Genomic DNA, 22,057 nt, shown 5'->3' with positions numbered 1-22,057 from the left:
GTGACAAAAGATTTTAGTGAACATGACCATTTGGTACCTACTGGCCTTCAGGAAGCTTAACTGCCACAATCCTATGTTGATACTTTTTAGTTCTGTTGTAAAGATTATTTCTGATGGATGGGATGGACATTAATGACTGATTTCTGATTGTAAGCGAATATTATTCCATGGTATTGCAAGATATCTCATAGTGCATCCATCACTTTTTCTGCTATACAAATAGATAGATAGATATAGTTTTATTTGCATTAATTCCCTCATCTAGCATTAGCTCTCACACTGAAGAAGTCTTTCAAATACAGCCAAGTCAAACATTGCCTTATACTCCAGACAGAGGTCCCCTCTAAATAACCTACAATAAATAGAATATAATGACAGTTCCTGAAGTCTATCTAAATATTTCAAGTTTTCCATCCCTATAATTTTTCCATTACACTAATGTGCCTTTTTTTTTACTTTTCTGATTGCAAGCGAATATTATTCCACTGTATTGCAAGATATTGCAGAGTGCATCTGCATCCATCACTTTTTCTGCTTTACAAATAGATAGATAGAGTTTTATTTGCATTAATTCCCTCATCTAGCATTAGCTCTCACACTGGAGAAGTCTTTCAAATACAGCCAAGTCAAACATTGCCTTATACTCCAGACAGAGGTCCCCTCTAAATAACCTACAATAAATAGAATATAATGACAGTTCCTGAAGTCTATCTAAATATTTCAAGTTTTTGATCCCTATAATTTTTCCATTACACTGATGTGCCTTTTTTTTACTTTATTTATATTTTTCTTCAAATGTTTTGTTCATAGACTAGAAAATGCAGCAATGCATTTGATAATATGTCAAATAAATAAGGTATAATGTGATACAATGATCTCCCTAGAGTGCCTAGACATTTTTTTTATTTTATTTTTATTTTATAATTTGATAACCAGATAGGTGAGTTGGTTTGTTGATCCTTTTCAGTCAAGACTCTGATACAAAGGTTGTTGTTGTTGAGTCTTTTGGCTTTTCCCGGTTAGGGGTCGCCACAGCGGAACTCTGGTCCGCTAATGATTGGTAGTTGATTTTTACGTGCCGAGTTACCAGCCCTGATGCACAACCTTCAACGAAGGTACGCCCATTCACACATGTCTCCACGCAGAAGACGCTCTAGCTGAGAATCGAACCGGGCAGCGTCTTACTGTGAGGCGACAATGCTACTGCAGCACCACCACCGCGGGACTCTGATACAAAGGTACATAAAATAAAAACAAATAATATGGCAAAACAGTAACATAAAGTACATTACGCTTGTCTTAGTGATGTATTTAATACATCAAACGGCATAACACATTGTTAGTATGTCGTTACATTGCTGGTAGTAATTTTATGGAATACTGCATTTCTAGTTATAAAACATATAGGAAAAATGTTTATAGTACAAAAGATATTCCCTGCAGTTATATGCTGCAAATCTTAGCCTGTGTCTCAAAAGCAGATACACTTAGATTCAATTTGCAAATGCTGTCTAAGACTGTTTTTTACCAGTTCCAATGTTTCTAGATTTTTTATATCTGTAGGTAATTGATTCCATATGACAGGTTCTGTTCTAGACAGAGCTTTTTCCTCCAAAGACAAGTTTAAGTCTAGGTCAGAGCAAAGTGAATGTATTTTCTTAACTGCTTCTAAGAGAGAGGCTGTGTTCTATTATTTGGAGTTCACTTTTTAGGGGTGGGCAATAATGCACTTTAAGAATTTAACTATCAGAGTATTAAGAAGGTAAGCGATTCTGTTACAGAGTACTAAGAAGGTAAGCGATTCTGTTACAGAGTACTAAGAAGGTAAGCGATTCTGTTACAGAGTACTAAGAAGGTAAGCGATTCTGTTACAGAGTACTAAGAAGGTAAGTGATTCTGTTACAGAGTACTAAGAAGGTAAGTGATTCTGTTACAGAGTACTAAGAAGGTAAGTGATTCTGTTACAGAGTACTAAGAAGGTAAGCGATTCTGTTACAGAGTACTAAGAAGGTAAGCGATTCTGTTACAGAGTACTAAGAAGGTAAGCGATTCTGTTACAGAGTACTAAGAAGGTAAGTGATTCTGTTACAGAGTACTAAGAAGGTAAGTGATTCTGTTACAGAGTACTAAGAAGGTAAGCGATTCTGTTACAGAGTACTAAGAAGGTAAGTGATTCTGTTACAGAGTATTAAGAAGGTAAGCGATTCTGTTAGTTATAGGGAGCCAGTATGCCTTTTCATATAAAATGCCATGGTGGCAGTTTAGATCTTTAAAGACAGCAGCTATAAATATTTTATTTTCACTGATTTGTATTTTATGTGTGTTGCATGCTGAGTTTAGAACTAGTAGAGGTTAAGGCATATTCAATATTGGGAATTAGGACAATTTTGGCTAAAGCCATTTGGGCTACTGGGGTGAGAAAATGTGAGTCAATATCATAATTCTAGCCATGCCAGAGCTTTTGTGGTAATATTATCTGTATGAATACTGAAACTGAGTAAAGAGTCGAGAAGAAAACCAAGATACATTTGTTGTGAGACATCTGGTATAATATTCCCTTTAATTGTTTGTGGTTATAGCCGGCAGAGAATGCAGTTTCTTTGTGGTAAAGAACAGCATGGTGTTTGTTTTGGTGCTATTAATCTGAAGTTTATTTTTATCTATTTACTTTTTTTTTAATTGTATACTCACTAAAGAGAAAAACACTGCTTAGAGAGCATGTCAGCCATTTGCTTTTTCATCTGTTTTAGCTTCATGGTTGCTTAGTATTCTTCCATAAAGCAGGGGACTTGTTTTTTAGTGTGCATTACCAATATGTTAACATCCTGCTGGAAAATATTCATTTTCTGATTAGGATTATGATGTACAGGCTGGCCATTGTCTAAGGTTTCTTGGTCCTTAGTCTGGAAGGTTTAGGCAGTGTTCTTGTAACATGCTTAGTATAAGCTGATGTGGTAGAAGTCCTCTGTGCTGCAGGGTATGTGTGTGTGTATGTGTGTGTGTGCGTGTGCGTGTGCGTGTGTGTGTGTGTGTGTGTGTGTGTGTGTGTGTGTGTGTGTGTGTGTGTGTGTGTGTGTGTGTGTGTAAAACATACACCTTTCATGCATTTAGTCGTCGTGAGGTAGCAAGGGTTTTGGTGCTATCAGGCTGAGTACAGAAGGGGTAAGAACTAACAAAAATTCTATAATGGCCAGTGCAGTTGAAGCGGTATGAGAAATTTGCATAGCTTTATAACCTACTCTGGTCTAAGACAGAAGAGTATAACAGAGCGGATGAGAAAATGGCGATAATATGAAATATGACTGAAGTATACAGGAGTATGAGGTATGGGTACTGTAGATTCTAGTACAGTAAGTATCAGGGGTAGTAGTATTCACAAGTATAAAAATATAAAAGTAACAGCAATATGTAGGAACAGTAAATTTACATCAGATGCTCCCACTCAAGAGTTTCAAGTGCAGTAATTGACTGCAATAGCTTCACTTTCTGTAAGAGTGGAACAATCAGTACAAACAGCAATGCTACAACAGCAATGATCAAAAGTGTAGCCAAAATTGTAATGGCAGGTTATGTTGCTCTCTCCCTAAATAGCAACAGTAGTGAGCAACAGGTAGTCAAACCCAATCCAGGTGCATTAGCTGTAGAGCAGTACCTACAGATAGTCTAAGCACAGTTCCAGGTGCACTGACCGTAATGGAAACAGTTACAATGCTGTAATAGTAAAACAACTACAAAAGTATATCAGATAGTGTAATCCGATTCATTCAAGTGCAGTACCACAGAGTAATAGCTTTAAATGCTGCAGCAGTACACAGTCAGTAACGACCAGCAGTGCAACAACACCAACAATAAAAAGGATGCCATTTATTTGGTCTAAACATGAGTTAATTCATTTGGTTTAAACTCATTTGGTCTAAATACATGGCTATGGGAATCTGCAGTTTTCCCCACTGTTGTGTGATCTTGGAGTTGTAATATAAATTAGCAGGTGGTGTGGATAACTCAGTCCCCCGCCTGAGGGGTGCGAGTCCACCTGCAAAAAGCACTGTTTTTTTTGGATTATTTTTTTGATGACATGAGTTTTAGATTAAGTGAGTTTAGATGTATTGAATTTAGATTATGGGATTTTAGATTAATCAAGATAGACCCAATGAAAAAGTGTAAAGTGTTTTTTTTTCTGTTTTTGGTATACATACACTGATCAAAGACTGCCTACACTGTCCTTAGATTTTTAATGCTGGTATAATATTTCAATGATTTGATCATTTATTTTGCAGCCATAATTTATGTCCTTTTTGCCAAGTCCCATGATGTTGTATTTACTAATATTAAAGGTGAGCTCATTGCTACTGTTTGAATTTTTTCTGACCATTTAAGAGAATTGTAGCATGCTTTATTAATATAATTACGTTACCAAATTTACAGTCATTAGCATATTTGTTTACCCATTGCCTATTTCCCATTTTATACCTGAGAGAAAGAGCCCAAAAAGTAGTCTCAATGCAGTGACCAGTATGCAACACCACTAGTGGAATCTCATCGGGATAAAAAAGTAATATCCTACCCCACCTTCCTGGTTCATGTTGTTTAACCAGTGTTTACCATTTGAATTATACTTAAATTGACATATAATACTTTTAATTTGTCAGGTATTCCCTATATGGGATAGGACTGAATGCCTTAGCAATGTGAATAATAAGTATGTAATGTCAGAGCTTCATCACATACTGCTGTTACCTCTTCAAGAGGGTTACAATATGCAAAAGGCAAGCACTTAGCAAACATATACTGTTCAACATGTAAAAGTATTAGGTCCACTGGGTCATGAATACTCATTGACTCTTTCCATGAGTTTATGCAGAAAACTGATAAAGCTGATCAATTTAAGATGCTTGGGGTCTAATCTGACCTCCTGTTTTTATGAACTGATACCACGGCAGCTAGTGTCCACATACCATGGACCTGTCTACATTATAACAGGGGAGGTAAGCACTATTAAGTGCTTGAAAAGGGAGGCACAAACTTTTAAGTGTGTCTGCTTAAAGGTGTACATGACTAGGCATTTTACACTCCTACTGATTCCCGCCTACTATTGTTCCTATGTTCCTAACATTTTGTTAAGCACATCTGCCTGACAGACATTTAAATAGGTTTCCCCGATTCTGTTTAAGAAACCTGCAGGTCTGTTGTCTTGTTCCATAGAACCTAAGTTTTTAATTTTATTTGTGGGAAAAGTACAGTGGAAGCTGGTAACCATTTGAAATGTCGGGTCTACTTCACCTTATCGCATTTTGAAAATATCGAACGGCAATAATGTCGTAAATGCCGTACATCAAAAGTGTTGTTGCGGGATCGTGGTACAGTGGGGATGAGAAAATTTGCTCTTTCCTCACTGTAGTTTGATCTTGGAGTTGGTAAACAATAATTAGCGGGGGGTGGGGGGATGCAGCCCCCCACAAAAACAGTTTTGATGTACGGCATTTTCGATGTTTATGCCATTCAATATTGTCATCTTTCCACAAGGTAACATAGACGCGATATGTCAGGATCTGCTAAAGCGAATCCTGAAACATAAAGACTGAATGACTGAAAGAAAATGAACTTACATATACTAAGTTCAAGATGGCTATTTCTTGGGATATTCCCTTTTTGCTGAGGTATGGAGATCTCAGAGATAGTATATATAACTTTGGGGGTGTGGGGGACTTTTTTGTTTGACTGTCAGCACTTGGCATTTCGAGTGCCGACATTTCAGTACAGAGCCATGGAATAGGCAGAAGAGGTTACTAAGGTAGAGTTGTTATAAATCTTTCAGTGTATTTCGACCAAGGAGTTGATGATTTTTTTTTTTAAGATGGGTATTTTTAAACTAAACAATTGACCCTGCATGGTACAAATAACTGGCGGTCTATTTCTTAAACATGACTCTGAAAACGGATTATAAAGCTTGTAAAGAATTTGTTGACAAGCTGTTCACACTTATGAACCTATGAAAGTGATCAACAGGTTTGAGGCATATCTTTTGAAGGGGTTCAATATTTTTGATCCGTTGAGAATGTTATAAAATACTTTTACCAGGTATGGAAGGGAAAGGTAGACAGGTACGCTATTTTATTAGCTCAAGAGATTGTCTTTGCTAAGGTGGACCATGGAAAGTTATAGAGGGATTTAAAAAGGAATTTAACTGGGTTAAGGATGCAGATTAATACAGGCATGGAGGGAAGACAGTTTGGGTTAACAGTTAACCAAAAGTTAAAAAATTCTGTGTAAAGAGGGTGATTCATTAAAGGTACCCTATAAGTCTCCTTTTGTACTTAGCATGTGTGTGTTTATTAAGGCTTCATTTGTCAGGAAGAGACGTACTGAAAGTAGTGGTATATGTGGATAATCTGTATAAGACAAGAAGATGTGAGCGCACTGATAGCAAATGGCGAATGGCAAATGGAAAAGAAAGAAAGAAGAAAGGGAGATGATAAGAAAAAACAAAGGGGGCTATGAAGGTCTTTGTGTAGGATTTAGCATGAAGGAATGTGTCCTTAAAGGGATTATGTTTAAATGTAACTGAAGAAAGCAAGGCACAGAAACACGACTGGAAGCATAAAATGTTAAAAGTTTAATGAGGTAAGCACTTTCACATCAAATACTAGTGCTTCTTCAGACCATACAAAAAACTACATCAGCAAACACTTTTAATATATTCACTCTAGTTCAAAGCAGCCAATAGATATCAGAGAAGACTAAAAGCTAAGCTACAGCTTGTATCATTTAAACACACATCATGCTTTCAGTGCAGGTTTAATGGAAACCCTGTCATTTAGACCTGGGTATTTATCAGCTTGCCATAAAATAATCCAATGCAAGTCTCTGCTTTCAGTGACATTTTTCACATCACTTCCACATATATTTTCAGAAATAATTTCTACAACTTGAAATCTAAAGCCATGTTCATTTTCATTCTGCATGCAGTGTCTGGCTAGTGCATTTTTGGTGTCACCATTCCTAATACAGTACATTTGTTCCCTGACTCATTCCATCAGTGACCTGTTAGATGTTCATCATGTTTCACTTTTGCAGTCATTACACTTGGGTTATCCTGCTGGCAGGCTACCCGCAGTTGGCCTGAATTCCAAAGTCCTAGTCAGGCATCGGTTGCTGTCGCCTCTTCCCTGATGTCAGTGCGCCAGGGGTATAAAAGATGCATCTGACGCCATTTTCTTCTGTCTTTCTTGCCGCGCGGTGCCCGAAGCAAAAGCAGTTCACAAGTGCCGGTCGGCCGACTCCTGAGATTTTGAAAATCGAATTTCAGATCCGAAGTCTTCAATAAAGCTAAGTACCCCATTGAGGAAACTTTTTTCTTATTCCAGACCGATGTCAGCAAAGTTAATAATTGTATTTCTTGTGGGAAGCAAATACCTCATAAGGATTTCCGGTCTGCAAAGCTATGGAGAGGATCATAATGGAACTCATAAACAAAGACATAGGGGACTTGCAGACATTGGACCCGACCCAGTTTGGCTTTGTCAAGGGCAGATCATGCCTTTTGAACTTGGTCGACGTCTTCGAAACAGTCACCAAGGCCATTGATGAGGGAAAGGCAGTCCATACAGCCTACCTTGACCTTGCAAAAGCTTTCGACACAATACCCCACTCGGGTATTATAGAGAAACTTACCAGCTTAAATGTAAACCCATATGTCACAAGATGGGTTGCAAACTAAAGGGACAGAACCCACAGGGTTAGAGTTGATGGCGCCATGTCAGACTCCAAGCCGGTCACAAGTGGTGTCCCACAGGCTCAGTCCTTGGCCCCTGTTGTTCGGCATCTACTTCTCAGAAGTACAGGCAAACATAGGAGGACTATGGCTGACAAAGTTTGCAGATGACTGCAAACTGGCCATAGTGGAAAGTACATCAGACACAGATATCCTTCAGAGGGGTCTCACGGAAACTGATAGCTGGTGCCAGAGCCATGGCCTGAAGTTAAATGCCAAAAAATGTATAGTCATACCCTTCGGGAAAAACAAGGTAACCCCAAGCTACCATATAGGTGGCAATCCACTAAGCACAGAAGAGGTTATCAGGGACCTGGGGACCCAGGTTGACAGTGGCCTTTCTTTTGACACTCACATTGCTAAAGTGGTTAGAAAGACCTTCTACATTGCCCACCTGATCATGAAGGGATTCACATCCAGATCAAGTGAGGTCATTGTTTCCCTGTACTCTTCACTTATCAGACCAATGATCGAGTACAATGCCCCATTCAGGATGTATCTCACCCGACACCTGCAGCAATTAGAAAGACCTCAAAAGTTCCTCACCAAAAGGATAAAGGGACTCCAAAATCTGTCATATGCTGCCAGACTGAAGAAACTTCAGCTCTATTCAGTCGCATACCGTCTGCTCAGAGGTGACCTGTGCCTGACATACAAGGCCATGTCCAACCCGGAATTAATGGACATGCTCCACCTCAAAAAATCCAAATCTACCAGATCCACTAGAGCAAGCGAGTTAAACCTTAGCACAGATATAAATAGGACATGCTGGAGGGATAGATTTGTCACCCAGAGACTCCCTATGCTGTGGAATAAAATCCCGGTCCATGTGAGGCAGAGCTCCTCGCTGGCTCTGTTCAAGAGAAATCTTGACCGGTGGATGGGAGATCGTAGGTTTACCCCGGGAATCATCTCTGTGTCACTGCTAGACAGAGGCACAACAAACTAATGGGCACAGTATTTTTTAACATAAGGGGTGGCGTAAGCCACAAAACTTTGGGCTAGGCTTATAAATGCCCTAGGGCAGATACCCTAGTATAAACCTATGAACCTATGAACCTATGAACTCTTACTGTATTCCTTGCCTAGGCCCTGACCATGACGTTGCTAGTTGTCGATTTTGTGCTAGATTTAACCAACGCACTATTAAGCATCGGTACGATTTTGCTTTTCATTATTTTGGCAGAAGGTTTAACTACATAATACCGTCGGAACAACCGACGACTGGAATTCATAAAAAATGCAAGGATAAAGACAAGGACAAGCATCCGAGGTCCAAAACCAATGACAAAGCCAGTTCTAGGCCAGTCGCTGGTTCGCCGGTGCTCAGTGAGGTGCTTTCGCAGCTCCTGACTCCCACTACCTCAGAGCCACAGGCCACCTCCGACTCCCACATGGAGACAGCTAGGTCTCTGGATACTCAAGGTATTGGCCCTTCAGAAATTAATCCCTCAGATGGGTCCGGAGCCGCTGAGCAGGTATCAGCTTCTGAGGCTGTCTTCAGACCTACACAACTTTATATAAAGCCTACTTCAGCATCCAAGACAAAGTCTAAAACAGTTTTAAAGACAAGGAAACCAGTACAGCATTCTCCAGGACAAGCTTCTATGCCTAAGAAACAGATGCTCAAAATGGCCGAAGACCTAATTACTCTGATCAGGGGTTCCCATCCCCCTCCTGATAAGAGGACTAGGCAAGACACTGAATATGATTCCTCTGATCAGGTTTCCATTTCCTCTGATTCCTCTTATGATCAGGGATATTCTGTTCCTCCCTATGAGGATTCTGATGCTGAAGATTCTATTCCTTCAGCTTCTCCTCCTGAGGACTATTCTTTTGGGGAAACCCTGTATACCATGAGAGAGCATTTCCATTGGGAGAGCCAGGATTATTCCGAATCTAAGAAAAGACTTAGAGACTTTCTTTTACTTCCTCAGCACAGACCTCTTGCAATTCCCCCTGTTCTAGACATAGTGGATGATGTTTTCTCAGAGTCCGGCCTGTCTCCAGACTCTTTACCTCCTGCCCCTGTTAAGCCAGACAGATACTACAGGGTTCCAGACACCCATAAATTTCTTTACAAAAACCCTGCTGCTGACCCAGAAACTATCTCACAGGGTCCCAAAGGGGTCAAGGCTGCTTCTGCCAAAAACCCTGTCCCCTCAGGCAGAGATTCTATGGCTTTGGACAGATGGGGGAAAAAAGTTTACACTTCTGCTACCTTGGCTGTAAGGGCTTTAAATTGTCAGTTTCATATGCTCAAATATCAGCCATACTTAATGTCTTTAATAAAACAAAAAATGTTGACAAATTCTGAATGTAATGAGAACAAAGACTTGCAGGATTTATTGCATGCAGCTGAACAAGTGGGAAAACATACTTTGCAATGTGGCTATGATTTACTGGAGGCCTCGTGCAGGGCCGCTGTTACAGGTTCTGTTATTAGAAGGCATGCTTGGTTAAAGGAACAGAATCTGCCTGATCATGTTAAAGCAAAATTATTGGATGCTCCATTACAGCATGATAGTTTGTTTGGTGTTAAGGCAGAGGAGGTGTTAAAAAAATGGAGGATAAGGCAAAATCTATGCAGACAGTAAAGGATTTCTTACAGGTACAGTCACCCAGATTTAGCAGAAACTGGCCCTCTAAGAATTGGTCCTTTCCAGTGTCAGACAGACCACAAAGAGGCAGATTCAGATGCCCTAGAGGCAGGCAACAGCCCCAGGGCTCATACAAGCCCAAACAACGGGGTGTTTTTACCTCCAAAAGCGGAGAAGACAAATCACAGCCTTATAGAAAACAGTCCCAATGACTTCCCTCTGCCAATGCCAAGCACTTATTTTTTGGCAGCACCCTTAGGGGGAAAGCTAGCACTTTTTTCACAAAACTGGCACAAGATCCCCCAAGACAAATGGGTCTTAAATATAGTCTCTCAGGGCTACAGGTTCCACTTTCACACCCTTCCAAAGGCAAAAGGTATGCCAGACCTGCCACGCAATCAATGGCAAGAGGCACAAAAACAAGTTTCATCTCTCATGGACATGGGGGCTATTCAGCCAGTGCCACAACAAGATCAGGTACAAGGATTTTACTCAAGACTTTTCTTAGTACCAAGAAAGGACAAAGCCTGGAGACCAATTCTGGACCTGTATATTCTAAATACATTTCTGGGCATCCCAAAATTCAAAATGTTGACTCTACAGCAGCTTCTGCCCATGCTGGACAAGAAGGCTTGGCTTGTAACTTTGGACCTCAAAGAGGCATACCTGCATGTCCCAATCAGACAATCTTGCAAAAGATACCTCAGATTCATAGCCGGCTCAATGCACTACCAATTCTCTGCACTGCCCTTTGGCTTATCTACTGTGCCCAGGGTCTTCACAAAATGCCTGGTATCAGTAATTGCATTTTGCAGATTTATTTATTTTATTTATTTATTTATTTGCAGTTGTTTAACCAGGATAGTCCATTGGGCCAGAAGAACCCGTTTTCAATGGAGTCCTGGGGAGAAAAGCTCCACATACAGATTACACAGAGATTATGTTCCACATACAGATTATACAAAGATTATGTTCCACATACAGATTATACAGAGATTATGTTCCACATACAGATTATACAGAGATTATGTTCCACATACAGATTATACAAAGATTATGTTCCACATACAGATTATACAGAGATTATGTTCCACATACAGATTATACAAAGATTATGTTCCACATACAGATTATACAAAGATTATGTTCCACATACAGATTATACAGAGATTATGTTCCACATACAGATTATACAAAGATTATGTTCCACATAAAGATTACACAGAGATTATGTTCCACATACAGATTATACAAAGATTATGTTCCACATACAGATTATACAGATATTATGTTCCACATACAGATTATACAGAGATTATGTTCCACATACAGATTATACAAAGATTATGTTCCACATACAGATTATACAGAGATTATGTTCCACATACAGATTATACAAAGATTATGTTCCACATACAGATTATACAGAGATTATGTTCCACATACAGATTATACAAAGATTATGTTCCACATACAGATTATACAAAGATTATGTTCCACATACAGATTATACAGAGATTATGTTCCACATACAGATTATACAAAGATTATGTTCCACATACAGATTATACAGAGATTATGTTCCACATACAGATTATACAAAGATTATGTTCCACATAAAGATTACACAGAGATTATGTTCCACATACAGATTATACAAAGATTATGTTCCACATACAGATTATACAGAGATTATGTTCCACATACAGATTATACAAAGATTATGTTCCACAAATAGTTTACATGAGGATTCTAAGAAAAACATTCTATAATTTCTGGTTCAACGTTAGAAATAGTAGTTTTTTTTTTTTAGAGGAATTCAAATATACCCCTACTTGGACGACTGCCTTATTCAAGCAAAGGACAAAGATATTCTACTACAGCATTTGGCATTTGTAAAAAGATTACTAATTTGCCTAGGGTACACAGTAAACGAAAAGAAATCAAAACTAGTGCCCTCTCAAGAGATAATACTCCTGGGTGCAAGCTTAAATACAACTGCCCAGATGGCTTATCTCACGCCAGACAAAAAAAGGCATCTGACTTCTTACTTCAAAGATATGACAACAAAGACCCTGTTATCTGCAAGAAAGATTCTGCAGGCTCTGGGCTACATGGCATCCTGCATTCTACTAATTCCATATGCAAGACTGCATATGAGGAAACTACAATGGTATCTAAAAAGTGTTTGGACTCAACATTGCCACAGCCTGGAAACAGTAATTACTCTTATTCCCTGCCTGCAACAAGAATTTCTATGGTGGGCACAGGCCTGTCAACACAACAAGGGACAGCCATTCACCTTACCCACTGCCAGGCAGACACTAAAAACAGATGCATCCGATTATGCCTGGGGGGTCCATATGGCAGGAAAATGTATTCAGGGCACGTGGCCCACAAACCAAATGCATCTTCATATCAATCAAAAAGAAATGCTAGCTGTACAAAATGCCTTGACAGCCTTCAAGGACCTACTTCATCCAGGACAACTACTGATAAAGATGGACAATACTACAGTCATGTGGTACATAAACAAGCAAGGGGGCACACATTCCTACCCCCTCTGCAGGCAAGCCATGGCTTTGTGGAACACAGCATTGACTTACCAAGTACATCAGCAAGCACAATTCCAGCCAGGAAAGACAAATACTTTGGCAGACAAACTAAGCAAAAACCTCATGGATCCTCACGAGTGGAAACTGGATCCACAAATCTTCAACATGATAACATGGAAATGCGGATGCCCAGACATAGATCTATTCGCATCCTCGCACAACTGCCAGCTACAGAGATTCTGCTCTCGGACGTATCACAAGAAAGCATGGAAAGTGGACGCCCGTTCATTCAGCTGGAAAGCCCTTACAGTATATGCCTTCCCTCCTCTGCCTCTCCTCTCCAAGGTACTCCTAAAGGTCAGACAAGGGAAGCCAAAAATGATACTGATTGCCCCAGACTGGCCACGCCAGCACTGGTACCCAATCTAAAGAGCTTGTCTCAAGGCCCAGCCTGGACATTGCCTCTAATACCTCATTTGCTGACCCAACAGAACAATCAGATCTTGCACAGCCAACTCAGAACCCTAAATCTGGCTGCATGGTGGATAATGTAATCATTCAGAACACACCTCTCTCTAAAGCAGTTATGGATGTTATTTTGAAGACCAGGAGGCCCAGCACCAGAAAATCTTATGCAGAAAAATGGAAGAGATTCTGTGCTTGGAACCAAGCGCAGGGAATTGACTCGCATGAACCTAATATTCCTCAGATTTTGCAATACCTAACTGAGATGCTGGACAAAGGCCTATCCTTCTCATCAATTAAGATCCATGCCTCTGCCATTTCAGCTCATTACAATACGGACCCACCTATTTTTTCTCATCCACTGCTAAGACAGTTTCTCAGAGGGGCCAAAAACATAAGACCTCCAAGGAGAGCTCCAATACCTACATGGGACCTCAATTTTGTCTTGGAAAAACTCACACTGACTCCTTTTGAACCAGCCAATACAGCAGAGATAAAATACTTGTCATGGAAAACTGCTCTTCTCCTGGCAATAACTTCAGCAAGAAGAGTCTCAGAGTTACAGGCATTAATGGCTGTGGAACCTTTATTATTTTCCATCAGGACAGGGTTTCTCTAAGGACAAACCCAACATTTATGCCTAATGTAGTGTCCAGCGTGGCTCTTAACCAAACCATACATTTGCCTATCTTTTATCCAAACCTACAGAATAAGGGGGAGAGACTTCTGCGTACTTTGGACATACACAGACAGCTACGCTTTTACTTGGACAAGACTAAAGCCTTCAGAAAGACTGAGCAACTCTTAGTGGCATGTGATGCAGGTTCCCAAGGAAAAGCCATTTCAAAGCAGACTATTTCAAAATGGATAGGCCACCGCATTCGTTTCTGCTATTCACAACATAGTAAATCTGTGCCCAAGGGCATTAGGCCACATTCTACCAGAGCAGCAGCCACTTCAGCAGCCTTCCTCAGAGGAGTACCAACCAAGGATATTTTGGAGGCTGCAACATGGACTTCAGTGCACACTTTTACAAAGCGCTACCATTTACCTCTCTACTCTAAATCCAGAGCAGGCTTTGCCACTGCAGTTCTGCAGGGCCTCATAGCCACTCCAAACTCTATTTAGGCCCAGCCACCCAACCTCAGCTTTGGGATTCAACCCAAGTGTAATGACTGCAACAGTGAAACACGATGAACATAGTACAGTTGTGTACCTACCATAAATGTAGATGTTCAAGTGTATTCACTGTAGCAGTCCAGGTTACCCTCCCACCATCCCCCTTTTTCTTTGCTAGGACGTATCTGTACCTCTCTATTCTATACAACCTATGTGGTGCATTTGCTTGTAGATAAAGGTTATGTGCATGCTTTTTTATGTTCATAATTTTTACAGCCTACCCTTTTGGGGGCACCTGACATCTGGGGCAAGAAAAACTGAAGAAAATGGTGTTGGCTGCATCTTTTATATCCCTGGCGCACTGACATCAGGGAAGAGGCAACAGCAACTGACGCCGGACCAGGACTTTGGAATTCAGGCCGAAAGTGGGTAGCCTGCCAGCAGGATAACCCAAGTGTAATGACTGCAACAGTGAATACACTCGAACATCTACATTTATGGTAGGTGCACAACTGTACTTTTTTCCTACATAGAAACAGTGGCAAACTGTGCACGTCGCCAGATAAATCAAATTCCTGGTTCGACAGTTAGCTTTAATTTTAAATTTATACTCAAACTGGGTGACTGGATGAATAAAACATTCTGATGATTAATAAATGTACAGAAATTGCATGTAAGGCATTGTTTAGTACCTGCCCAACCACCACCTAGTCTCTGATCTTTTTCTTTTGCATTTCTATAACAAAGCTGCCTTTTAAGAGATTTCTTATTCTTGAAAGCAAAATTTGGTCTGTGACTAACAACGTTTGAAATATCATTATCTAAGCTCAATACAGACCAATTCGACTTAGTAATGTTCATTATGCCAGTCATATCACTAGTATAAAATAAAGACATGGGCACACTATTCCTATTAGTCATATCACTAGTATAAAATAAAGACAGAGGCAAACTATTCCTATTAGTCATATCACTAGTATAAAATAAAGACATGGGCACACTATTCCTATTAGTCATATCACTAGTATAAAATAAAGACAGAGGCACACTATTCCTATTAGTCACATCACTAGTATAAAATAAAGACATGGGCACACTATTCCTATTAGTCATATCACTAGTATAAAATAAAGACAGAGGCACACTATTCCTATTAGTCACATCACTAGTATAAAATAAAGACAGAGGCAAACTATTCCTATTAGTCATATCACTAGTATAAAATAAAGACATGGGCACACTATTCCTATTAGTCATATCACTAGTATAAAATAAAGACAGAGGCAAACTATTCCTATTAGTCATATCACTAGTATAAAATAAAGACATGGGCACACTATTCCTATTAGTCATATCACTAGTATAAAATAAAGACAGAGGCACACTATTCCTATTAGTCACATCACTAGTATAAAATAAAGACATGGGCACACTATTCCTATTAGTCATATCACTAGTATAAAATAAAGACAGAGGCACACTATTCCTATTAGTCACATCACTAGTATAAAATAAAGACATGGGCACACTATTCCTATTAGTCACATCACTAGTATAAAATAAAGACATGGGAACACTATTCCTATTAGTCACATCACTAGTATAAAATAAAGACATGGGCACACTATTCATATTAGTCATATCACTAGTATAAAATAAAGACATGGGCACACTATTCCTATGAGTCATATCACTAGTATAAAATAAAGACATGGGCACACTATTCCTATTAGTCATATCACTAGTATAAAATAAAGACATGGGCACACTATTCCTATTAGTCATATCACTAGTATAAAATAAAGACAGAGGCACACTATTCCTATTAGTCACATCACTAGTATAAAATAAAGACATGGGCACACTATTCCTATTAGTCACATCACTAGTATAAAATAAAGACATGGGAACACTATTCCTATTAGTCATATCACTAGTATAAAATAAAGACAGAGGCACACTATTCCTATTAGTCACATCACTAGTATAAAATAAAGACATGGGCACACTATTCCTATTAGTCACATCACTAGTATAAAATAAAGACATGGGCACACTATTCCTATTAGTCACATCACTAGTATAAAATAAAGACATGGGCACACTATTCCTATTAGTCATATCACTAGTATAAAATAAAGACATGGGCACACTATTCCTATTAGTCATATCACTAGTATAAAATAAAGACATGGGCACGCTATTCCTATTAGTCACATCACTAGTATAAAATAAAGATATGGGCACACTATTCCTATTAGTCATGTCACTAGTATAAAATAAAGACAGAGGCACACTATTCCTATTAGTCATATCACTAGTATAAAATAAAGACAGAGGCACACTATTCCTATTAGTCATATCACTAGTATAAAATAAAGACATGGGCACACTATTCCTATTAGTCATATCACTAGTATAAAATAAAGACAGAGGCACACTATTCCTATTAGTCATATCACTAGTATAAAATAAAGACATGGGCACACTATTCCTATTAGTCATATCACTAGTATAAAATAAAGACAGAGGCACACTATTCCTATTAGTCATATCACTAGTATAAAATAAAGACAGAGGCACACTATTCCTATTAGTCATATCACTAGTATAAAATAAAGACATGGGCACACTATTCCTATTAGTCATATCACTAGTATAAAATAAAGACAGAGGCACACTATTCCTATTACTAATGGCCTGGGGAGACTTTGCTTCAAAGACTTGCTTTGAAAACTATGGCTTTGCCTTGTTTACCCTTTGTGTAACTCCCATACCAATGTTCCTTTCAACCTCACATGCTTTATAGCCCCTTTCATGAAAATTCTTTTCTAAGCATCTGGACATCTTACCTGAAAATTTCATCGCAATTATTCAGTCTTGACACTCTCATTGTTTGACCCTTGATAACATTCCAAAATATATGTCCGGGGGGGTGCATACTGTCCCTGTGCAAGATGGCATTCCTCCTACAAGATTTTCTATATAGTTTAGTCTGGAGGCTCCTGGTTGTGACAGTGCTAACAAGCACATCCAGGAAATCTATTTCGCTAGTGGAGAACTTGTATGTGAATTTTAGAAAAGAGGTAGTGGATTCAAATAGCTATTGAACAGCATGAGCTGATCTTCAGTCCCCCCACTCAAAATGCAAGTCATCTACAAATCTCCTGTAGAAGCTGACAAATGGGGCATATTCATCCAAATTTAGCAGGGAGTTGCTCTCCCACTCAGCCATAACTATGTTGGAGTAGCTATTGCCTGAAGAAGCACTAGTATTTGGTGTGAAAGCGCTTACCTCATTAAACTTTTAACATTTTATGCTTCCAGTCATGTTTCTGTGTCTTGTTTTCTTCAGTTACATTTGTTGTTGGCTTGCAGGCACAGCTCATTCCTCGGAAATTTTCTTCTTTGCTTCTGGAATTATGTTTAAACATGATTATAAAAGGTTTTTTTAATTTATGAATTTTTTTTTAATTAAGGAGGTTTCTGTAATGTACGTGAAAATTTAAACTGCAGTTGACTGAAAGTATAGCTTACTGGTGTGCTAGGTATATATATTTTTTCTTTATTAAAAATAAATTTTTAATTCTTTTAGTTCCTTTATTGTGTGGGGCAACTGTTCATTTATGTCTGTTACATTTGAAAATCGGTGTAATTTTTAGGTTCTAAATTATTCTTCAAGTTACATCCCTGAGAAGCCAGACACAGCCAGTCATAGCTTTACTCAGATGACAAACACTCTAATTTATTGCAGGGTTCCAATCTCTACCACCATCAAATGCAGGAATTTTCTGAGCACTTACTTTTTCATATCATCTCCATGGTCTCAGTAGACAAAAGAAAAAAAAGAAAAGAAATTCAGTAACGAAATAGGGTTGCCTGCCATTCGATCAACAGCACTTTTATTGAGTACTAAACAGTCAAATGAACAGGAGCAAAACTACTTTTGCCAACATTGGAATTATTTTTCTACTGTCGTGTGACCTCAGAGTAGATATATTTAAGTCTGGGGTGGTGTAACCTCATATGGAGGTGTAGAGAGGCTCAATGAAAGTTGTTTCACTTCATTTTTCTTTTGATCATTTCACACTCAGTAAAGGTGATGTTGGTCAGGTAACATATTTCCTAGAAACAGCACCAGCAATATTTTTTCTGTGACAAACATCATTCACTGAAGTTACACCATGTCCAGTTGTGATCAATGAAATGCAATTTCATTCACTTCAAAGTGGATCACTAGTAGACCGACTTCGCTTATAACATTGTATTGTTTGAAATTAAATCAACAGAAGTGTGGATTAGTATAACTTTCAGTGACTGAAGATGGGTTGGATATGATGTATCCACCAGTGGGGGGTTTTTTCTGTTTTTTTCTTAATAAATCGTGATAAGTTGGTAATTTGTGTGAGTGATTCTGAATGGATTGACAAAAGAAAATGTGTGTGTGTGTGTGTGTGTGTGTGTGTGTGTGTGTGTGTGTGTGTGTGTGTGTGTGTGTGTGTGTGTGTGTGTGTGTGTGTGTGTTTGTGTGTATGCGCATGCACGTCTGTATTCATGTGGGATATGGAAGTCAGGCCTGAGAATCTACTTCTAGTCCCCATTTGCCTCATAAACTCTGTGCAGTGGTTGTTTATGAGATCACTACAGAAGTCAGGAGTAAATCCATAGAACTGGATGCAGTTCTACCCCCAATACCTGTGGTAACCATATGCCATGCAATAAAGCCATGCAGTCTATTGGCATGCAAACATCCTCCCATGTGACCTGGACAGATGCCTTGTCAAGCAGTAGCCATCAGAGTGTGTTCCGAATAAGTATTATTTCCAGTATCTCTTAGGAATCATCTTGAAGTGTGATTCTCCCCAATCATCCCATTGAGGTATGAGAGCAGGAATCAGTCACTTCTTCCTCCAGCCAGCTTTAAAGCAAACAGGTTGCTCCTTGTTAAATTCCCATTCTGTGGAATAGGCTCCCATCCATGTGAAGCAAAGTTCCTGTCTATCCTTATTTAAGTACAACTTGGATCAATGGATGAGTATTCAGAAATTCACCCCTGGTCTAGCTACTATGTCTCTGACGGACAGTGTCACTCAGTAAATCACCACCTATATAAATAAAATTTGTGGGTCACATTTGGTTGAATGGCTAGACTTATATGGTCCTAGCATTAGACTAGTATACACCTACAAACCTATGTCAGATGGACTGCCTATTGCAATTTAAAGACCAATATCTCTCAGTCCTGAAATTTTACAAAAAAAAAAAGCAGTGGTTCAAAAAGAGTGCAGCAACTGTCAAAACACAAACCTTGCTGCTCTCCTTTTAAATTCTTTTTTGCAGGTTGGCACCCTTCATTGCCTAACCACAGCTACTTATATATACATTTTCCAAGATCCCTGAATCATAGTATCATGGGAATTATGAGCCAAGTAAGCAATGAGACCATATGAACCTTGCCAGTACCTGCCCTCAAGATGTACCTCCCATTTGTAGAAGTGCAAAGCAGGTAATACCTGGAATGAATTTACAGTTCCAGAGCCAATCATTCAGAGCCATCTTGAAGAATGCAAGATTTTCACTCTGCTTTACATGCAAGGATGTTTGTTGCAGAGAAGAGGTAAATGTTGGGTACTATTGCTGTCCAAGTTTTATTTCTCAGTGCATACCTTGGATTTTAAGAATAGTTGATGCTTCCAGTTTTCAGGGATGGTTTTCTATTCTTGTGATTTTTATAAATACTAGCACAACACTAGATAGTATAACTCTCAACCTCGTTGCAAAAGAATTCCAGGCAAAGGGAAAACAATTCACAGAATAAAGCTCAAAATGAGGAATATTTTTTTAAATATTACTCTAATTCAAAAGTTAATTGAATAAAACTTTTGCTTTGACGTGCATTTTTTGGAAAGACAGAGGGGAGCACTGGAGGATGTGAATATTGCGGGGGGGGGGTGATAATTAGGCAGTGCTTTGGTCACTATTTCATTTAAGTCCAGGCCTATTCGTAGAGCTCTTGTAATGTGTCACAGACAGTGCAGCCCTGTCCATTGAGTTGTTGTAGTGTCCAGGTGGCCCCAACTTGAAGTTTTCTGGAGGCTACCAAAATGCTAACACCAGCCCTATACATCTGTTCTCTGCATACTCAAATTCTGCTACACTCTTTGACCGTGTAGCTTCTTTAGGAAAACTGTTACACTAAGGACCTTACCCCTTGTGTGGAAAAAATAAAAACTTCCTCAACCACCTTGCAATTTAAGTGATGTCTTTTGTTCCATCGTGTTATCTTTCATAATTCCCATAATCATAATTTTCATTTTATAGGCAAGATGACATCCTATAATTATGTGCATCCAGATATTTAACATCTCTTCCCAAGCAGGGTTCAAGCTTCCCATGTTACTTTATGTGTAGTCTCCACCACTGTAAGTCAGTACCTTACTCACACCCTAGAGATGGAGAGCTGTCTCTAGTTTTCAAGGCCTTCTATCACTGCCTGACTCTCTAAAGACCCAAATCTGTTACTGAACCTGTGTGTGAGACCATCATCTGTGCTTTTAACTCACTTCATTCATGCATTTTTAAGTTACTCAAGGGGAACATTATCAGTAAATTAAATGTATTGCCTTTCAAGTGAGCAGATATTGCTTGTTGTTAAATATTTACTACCTCATCAGTTTGTAGATTGACTTGTGTTCCAGGACGTGAAGAAATATGGATTTCATCTTCATTCGCAGTTCTTCCTTCATTCCATTGTCTTTTATCTATGGACACAAACCCAAGGCAGTGGAGAAACATGTGAAAATGCATTACCAAGTAATAACAGATTATTAAAATGTTAAAACTACCATTGCATGACCTCATTCATTCACTTTTATGCAAAACATGCTCACTTTTCACCAGTATTGCTTCAAAGTCACTTTATTTTATACACTTTTTATAAACTAAAATCACTTGCAGTCAAACTGGTTAGATTTAGTTGGGTGAAAAATGGTTAATTTGTACAATGTTTTAGTACATAATACTGCTGCAGTGGGAGGTTACCATCCAAATGGATTTATTTCATTTTTCCATTCATGATTTATTTCATTTTTCCATTCATTTTGCTATGCCTCTGTCGTGTGGAATAGTGTGGGTACTATACCATTGTAATGGAGGGCTAACATCAGTTCGCCTACGGCATTGTGTTGGCATAACACAGCAGGTAACCCATCATATTTTATTGCCAGTGATCGTTTAATGCAGTCTTTGTTCTGTATGAGAGGGAGAGGCAACGCATGACGCAGTGTAAGCAGTGCCTGTAAAGAATATAAGTAATGTTGTGTAAAACAAATAGTATGACAGATGCTCAGTCAGTATAGTGCATTGCTCCACTTATAAAATGGGCTGCGAAGTAAATAATTAAAAAATTATTGATGCTTGTATTCCAAAGACTATAACTGCAATGCTTGTAATAATATAAATGAAATTATAGAAGTAAAGAAATATACTAAGTCTAACACTACGGTATCTTGAAGTGTATACCCCTACTATGGGGTGGAATAATCTTG

At 38.9% G+C, this 22,057-nt stretch overlaps 1 protein-coding gene across 1 annotated transcript in view; it reads right to left on the bottom strand.

Annotated features, from left to right (window-relative positions):
- LOC122788631 (EF-hand calcium-binding domain-containing protein 6-like) overlaps nucleotides 1-22,057 on the bottom strand; it is a 516,700-nt gene that overhangs the window by 365,876 nt on the left and 128,767 nt on the right. The window contains exon 2 of the mRNA XM_044055530.1: nucleotides 21,177-21,271. Within this exon, the coding sequence (XP_043911465.1) occupies nucleotides 21,177-21,271 (95 nt within the window). The remainder of the gene's footprint in view (nucleotides 1-21,176; nucleotides 21,272-22,057) is intronic.

This window comes from Protopterus annectens, chromosome 14.part0 (genome assembly GCF_019279795.1).
Source record: "Protopterus annectens isolate FY-2018-M chromosome 14.part0, PAN1.0, whole genome shotgun sequence".
In the NCBI taxonomy this organism is placed as follows: Eukaryota; Metazoa; Chordata; order Ceratodontiformes; family Protopteridae; genus Protopterus; species Protopterus annectens.
Note: the sequence above shows the minus strand (reverse complement) of the source record. Positions and strands in the feature narration are given on the sequence as shown.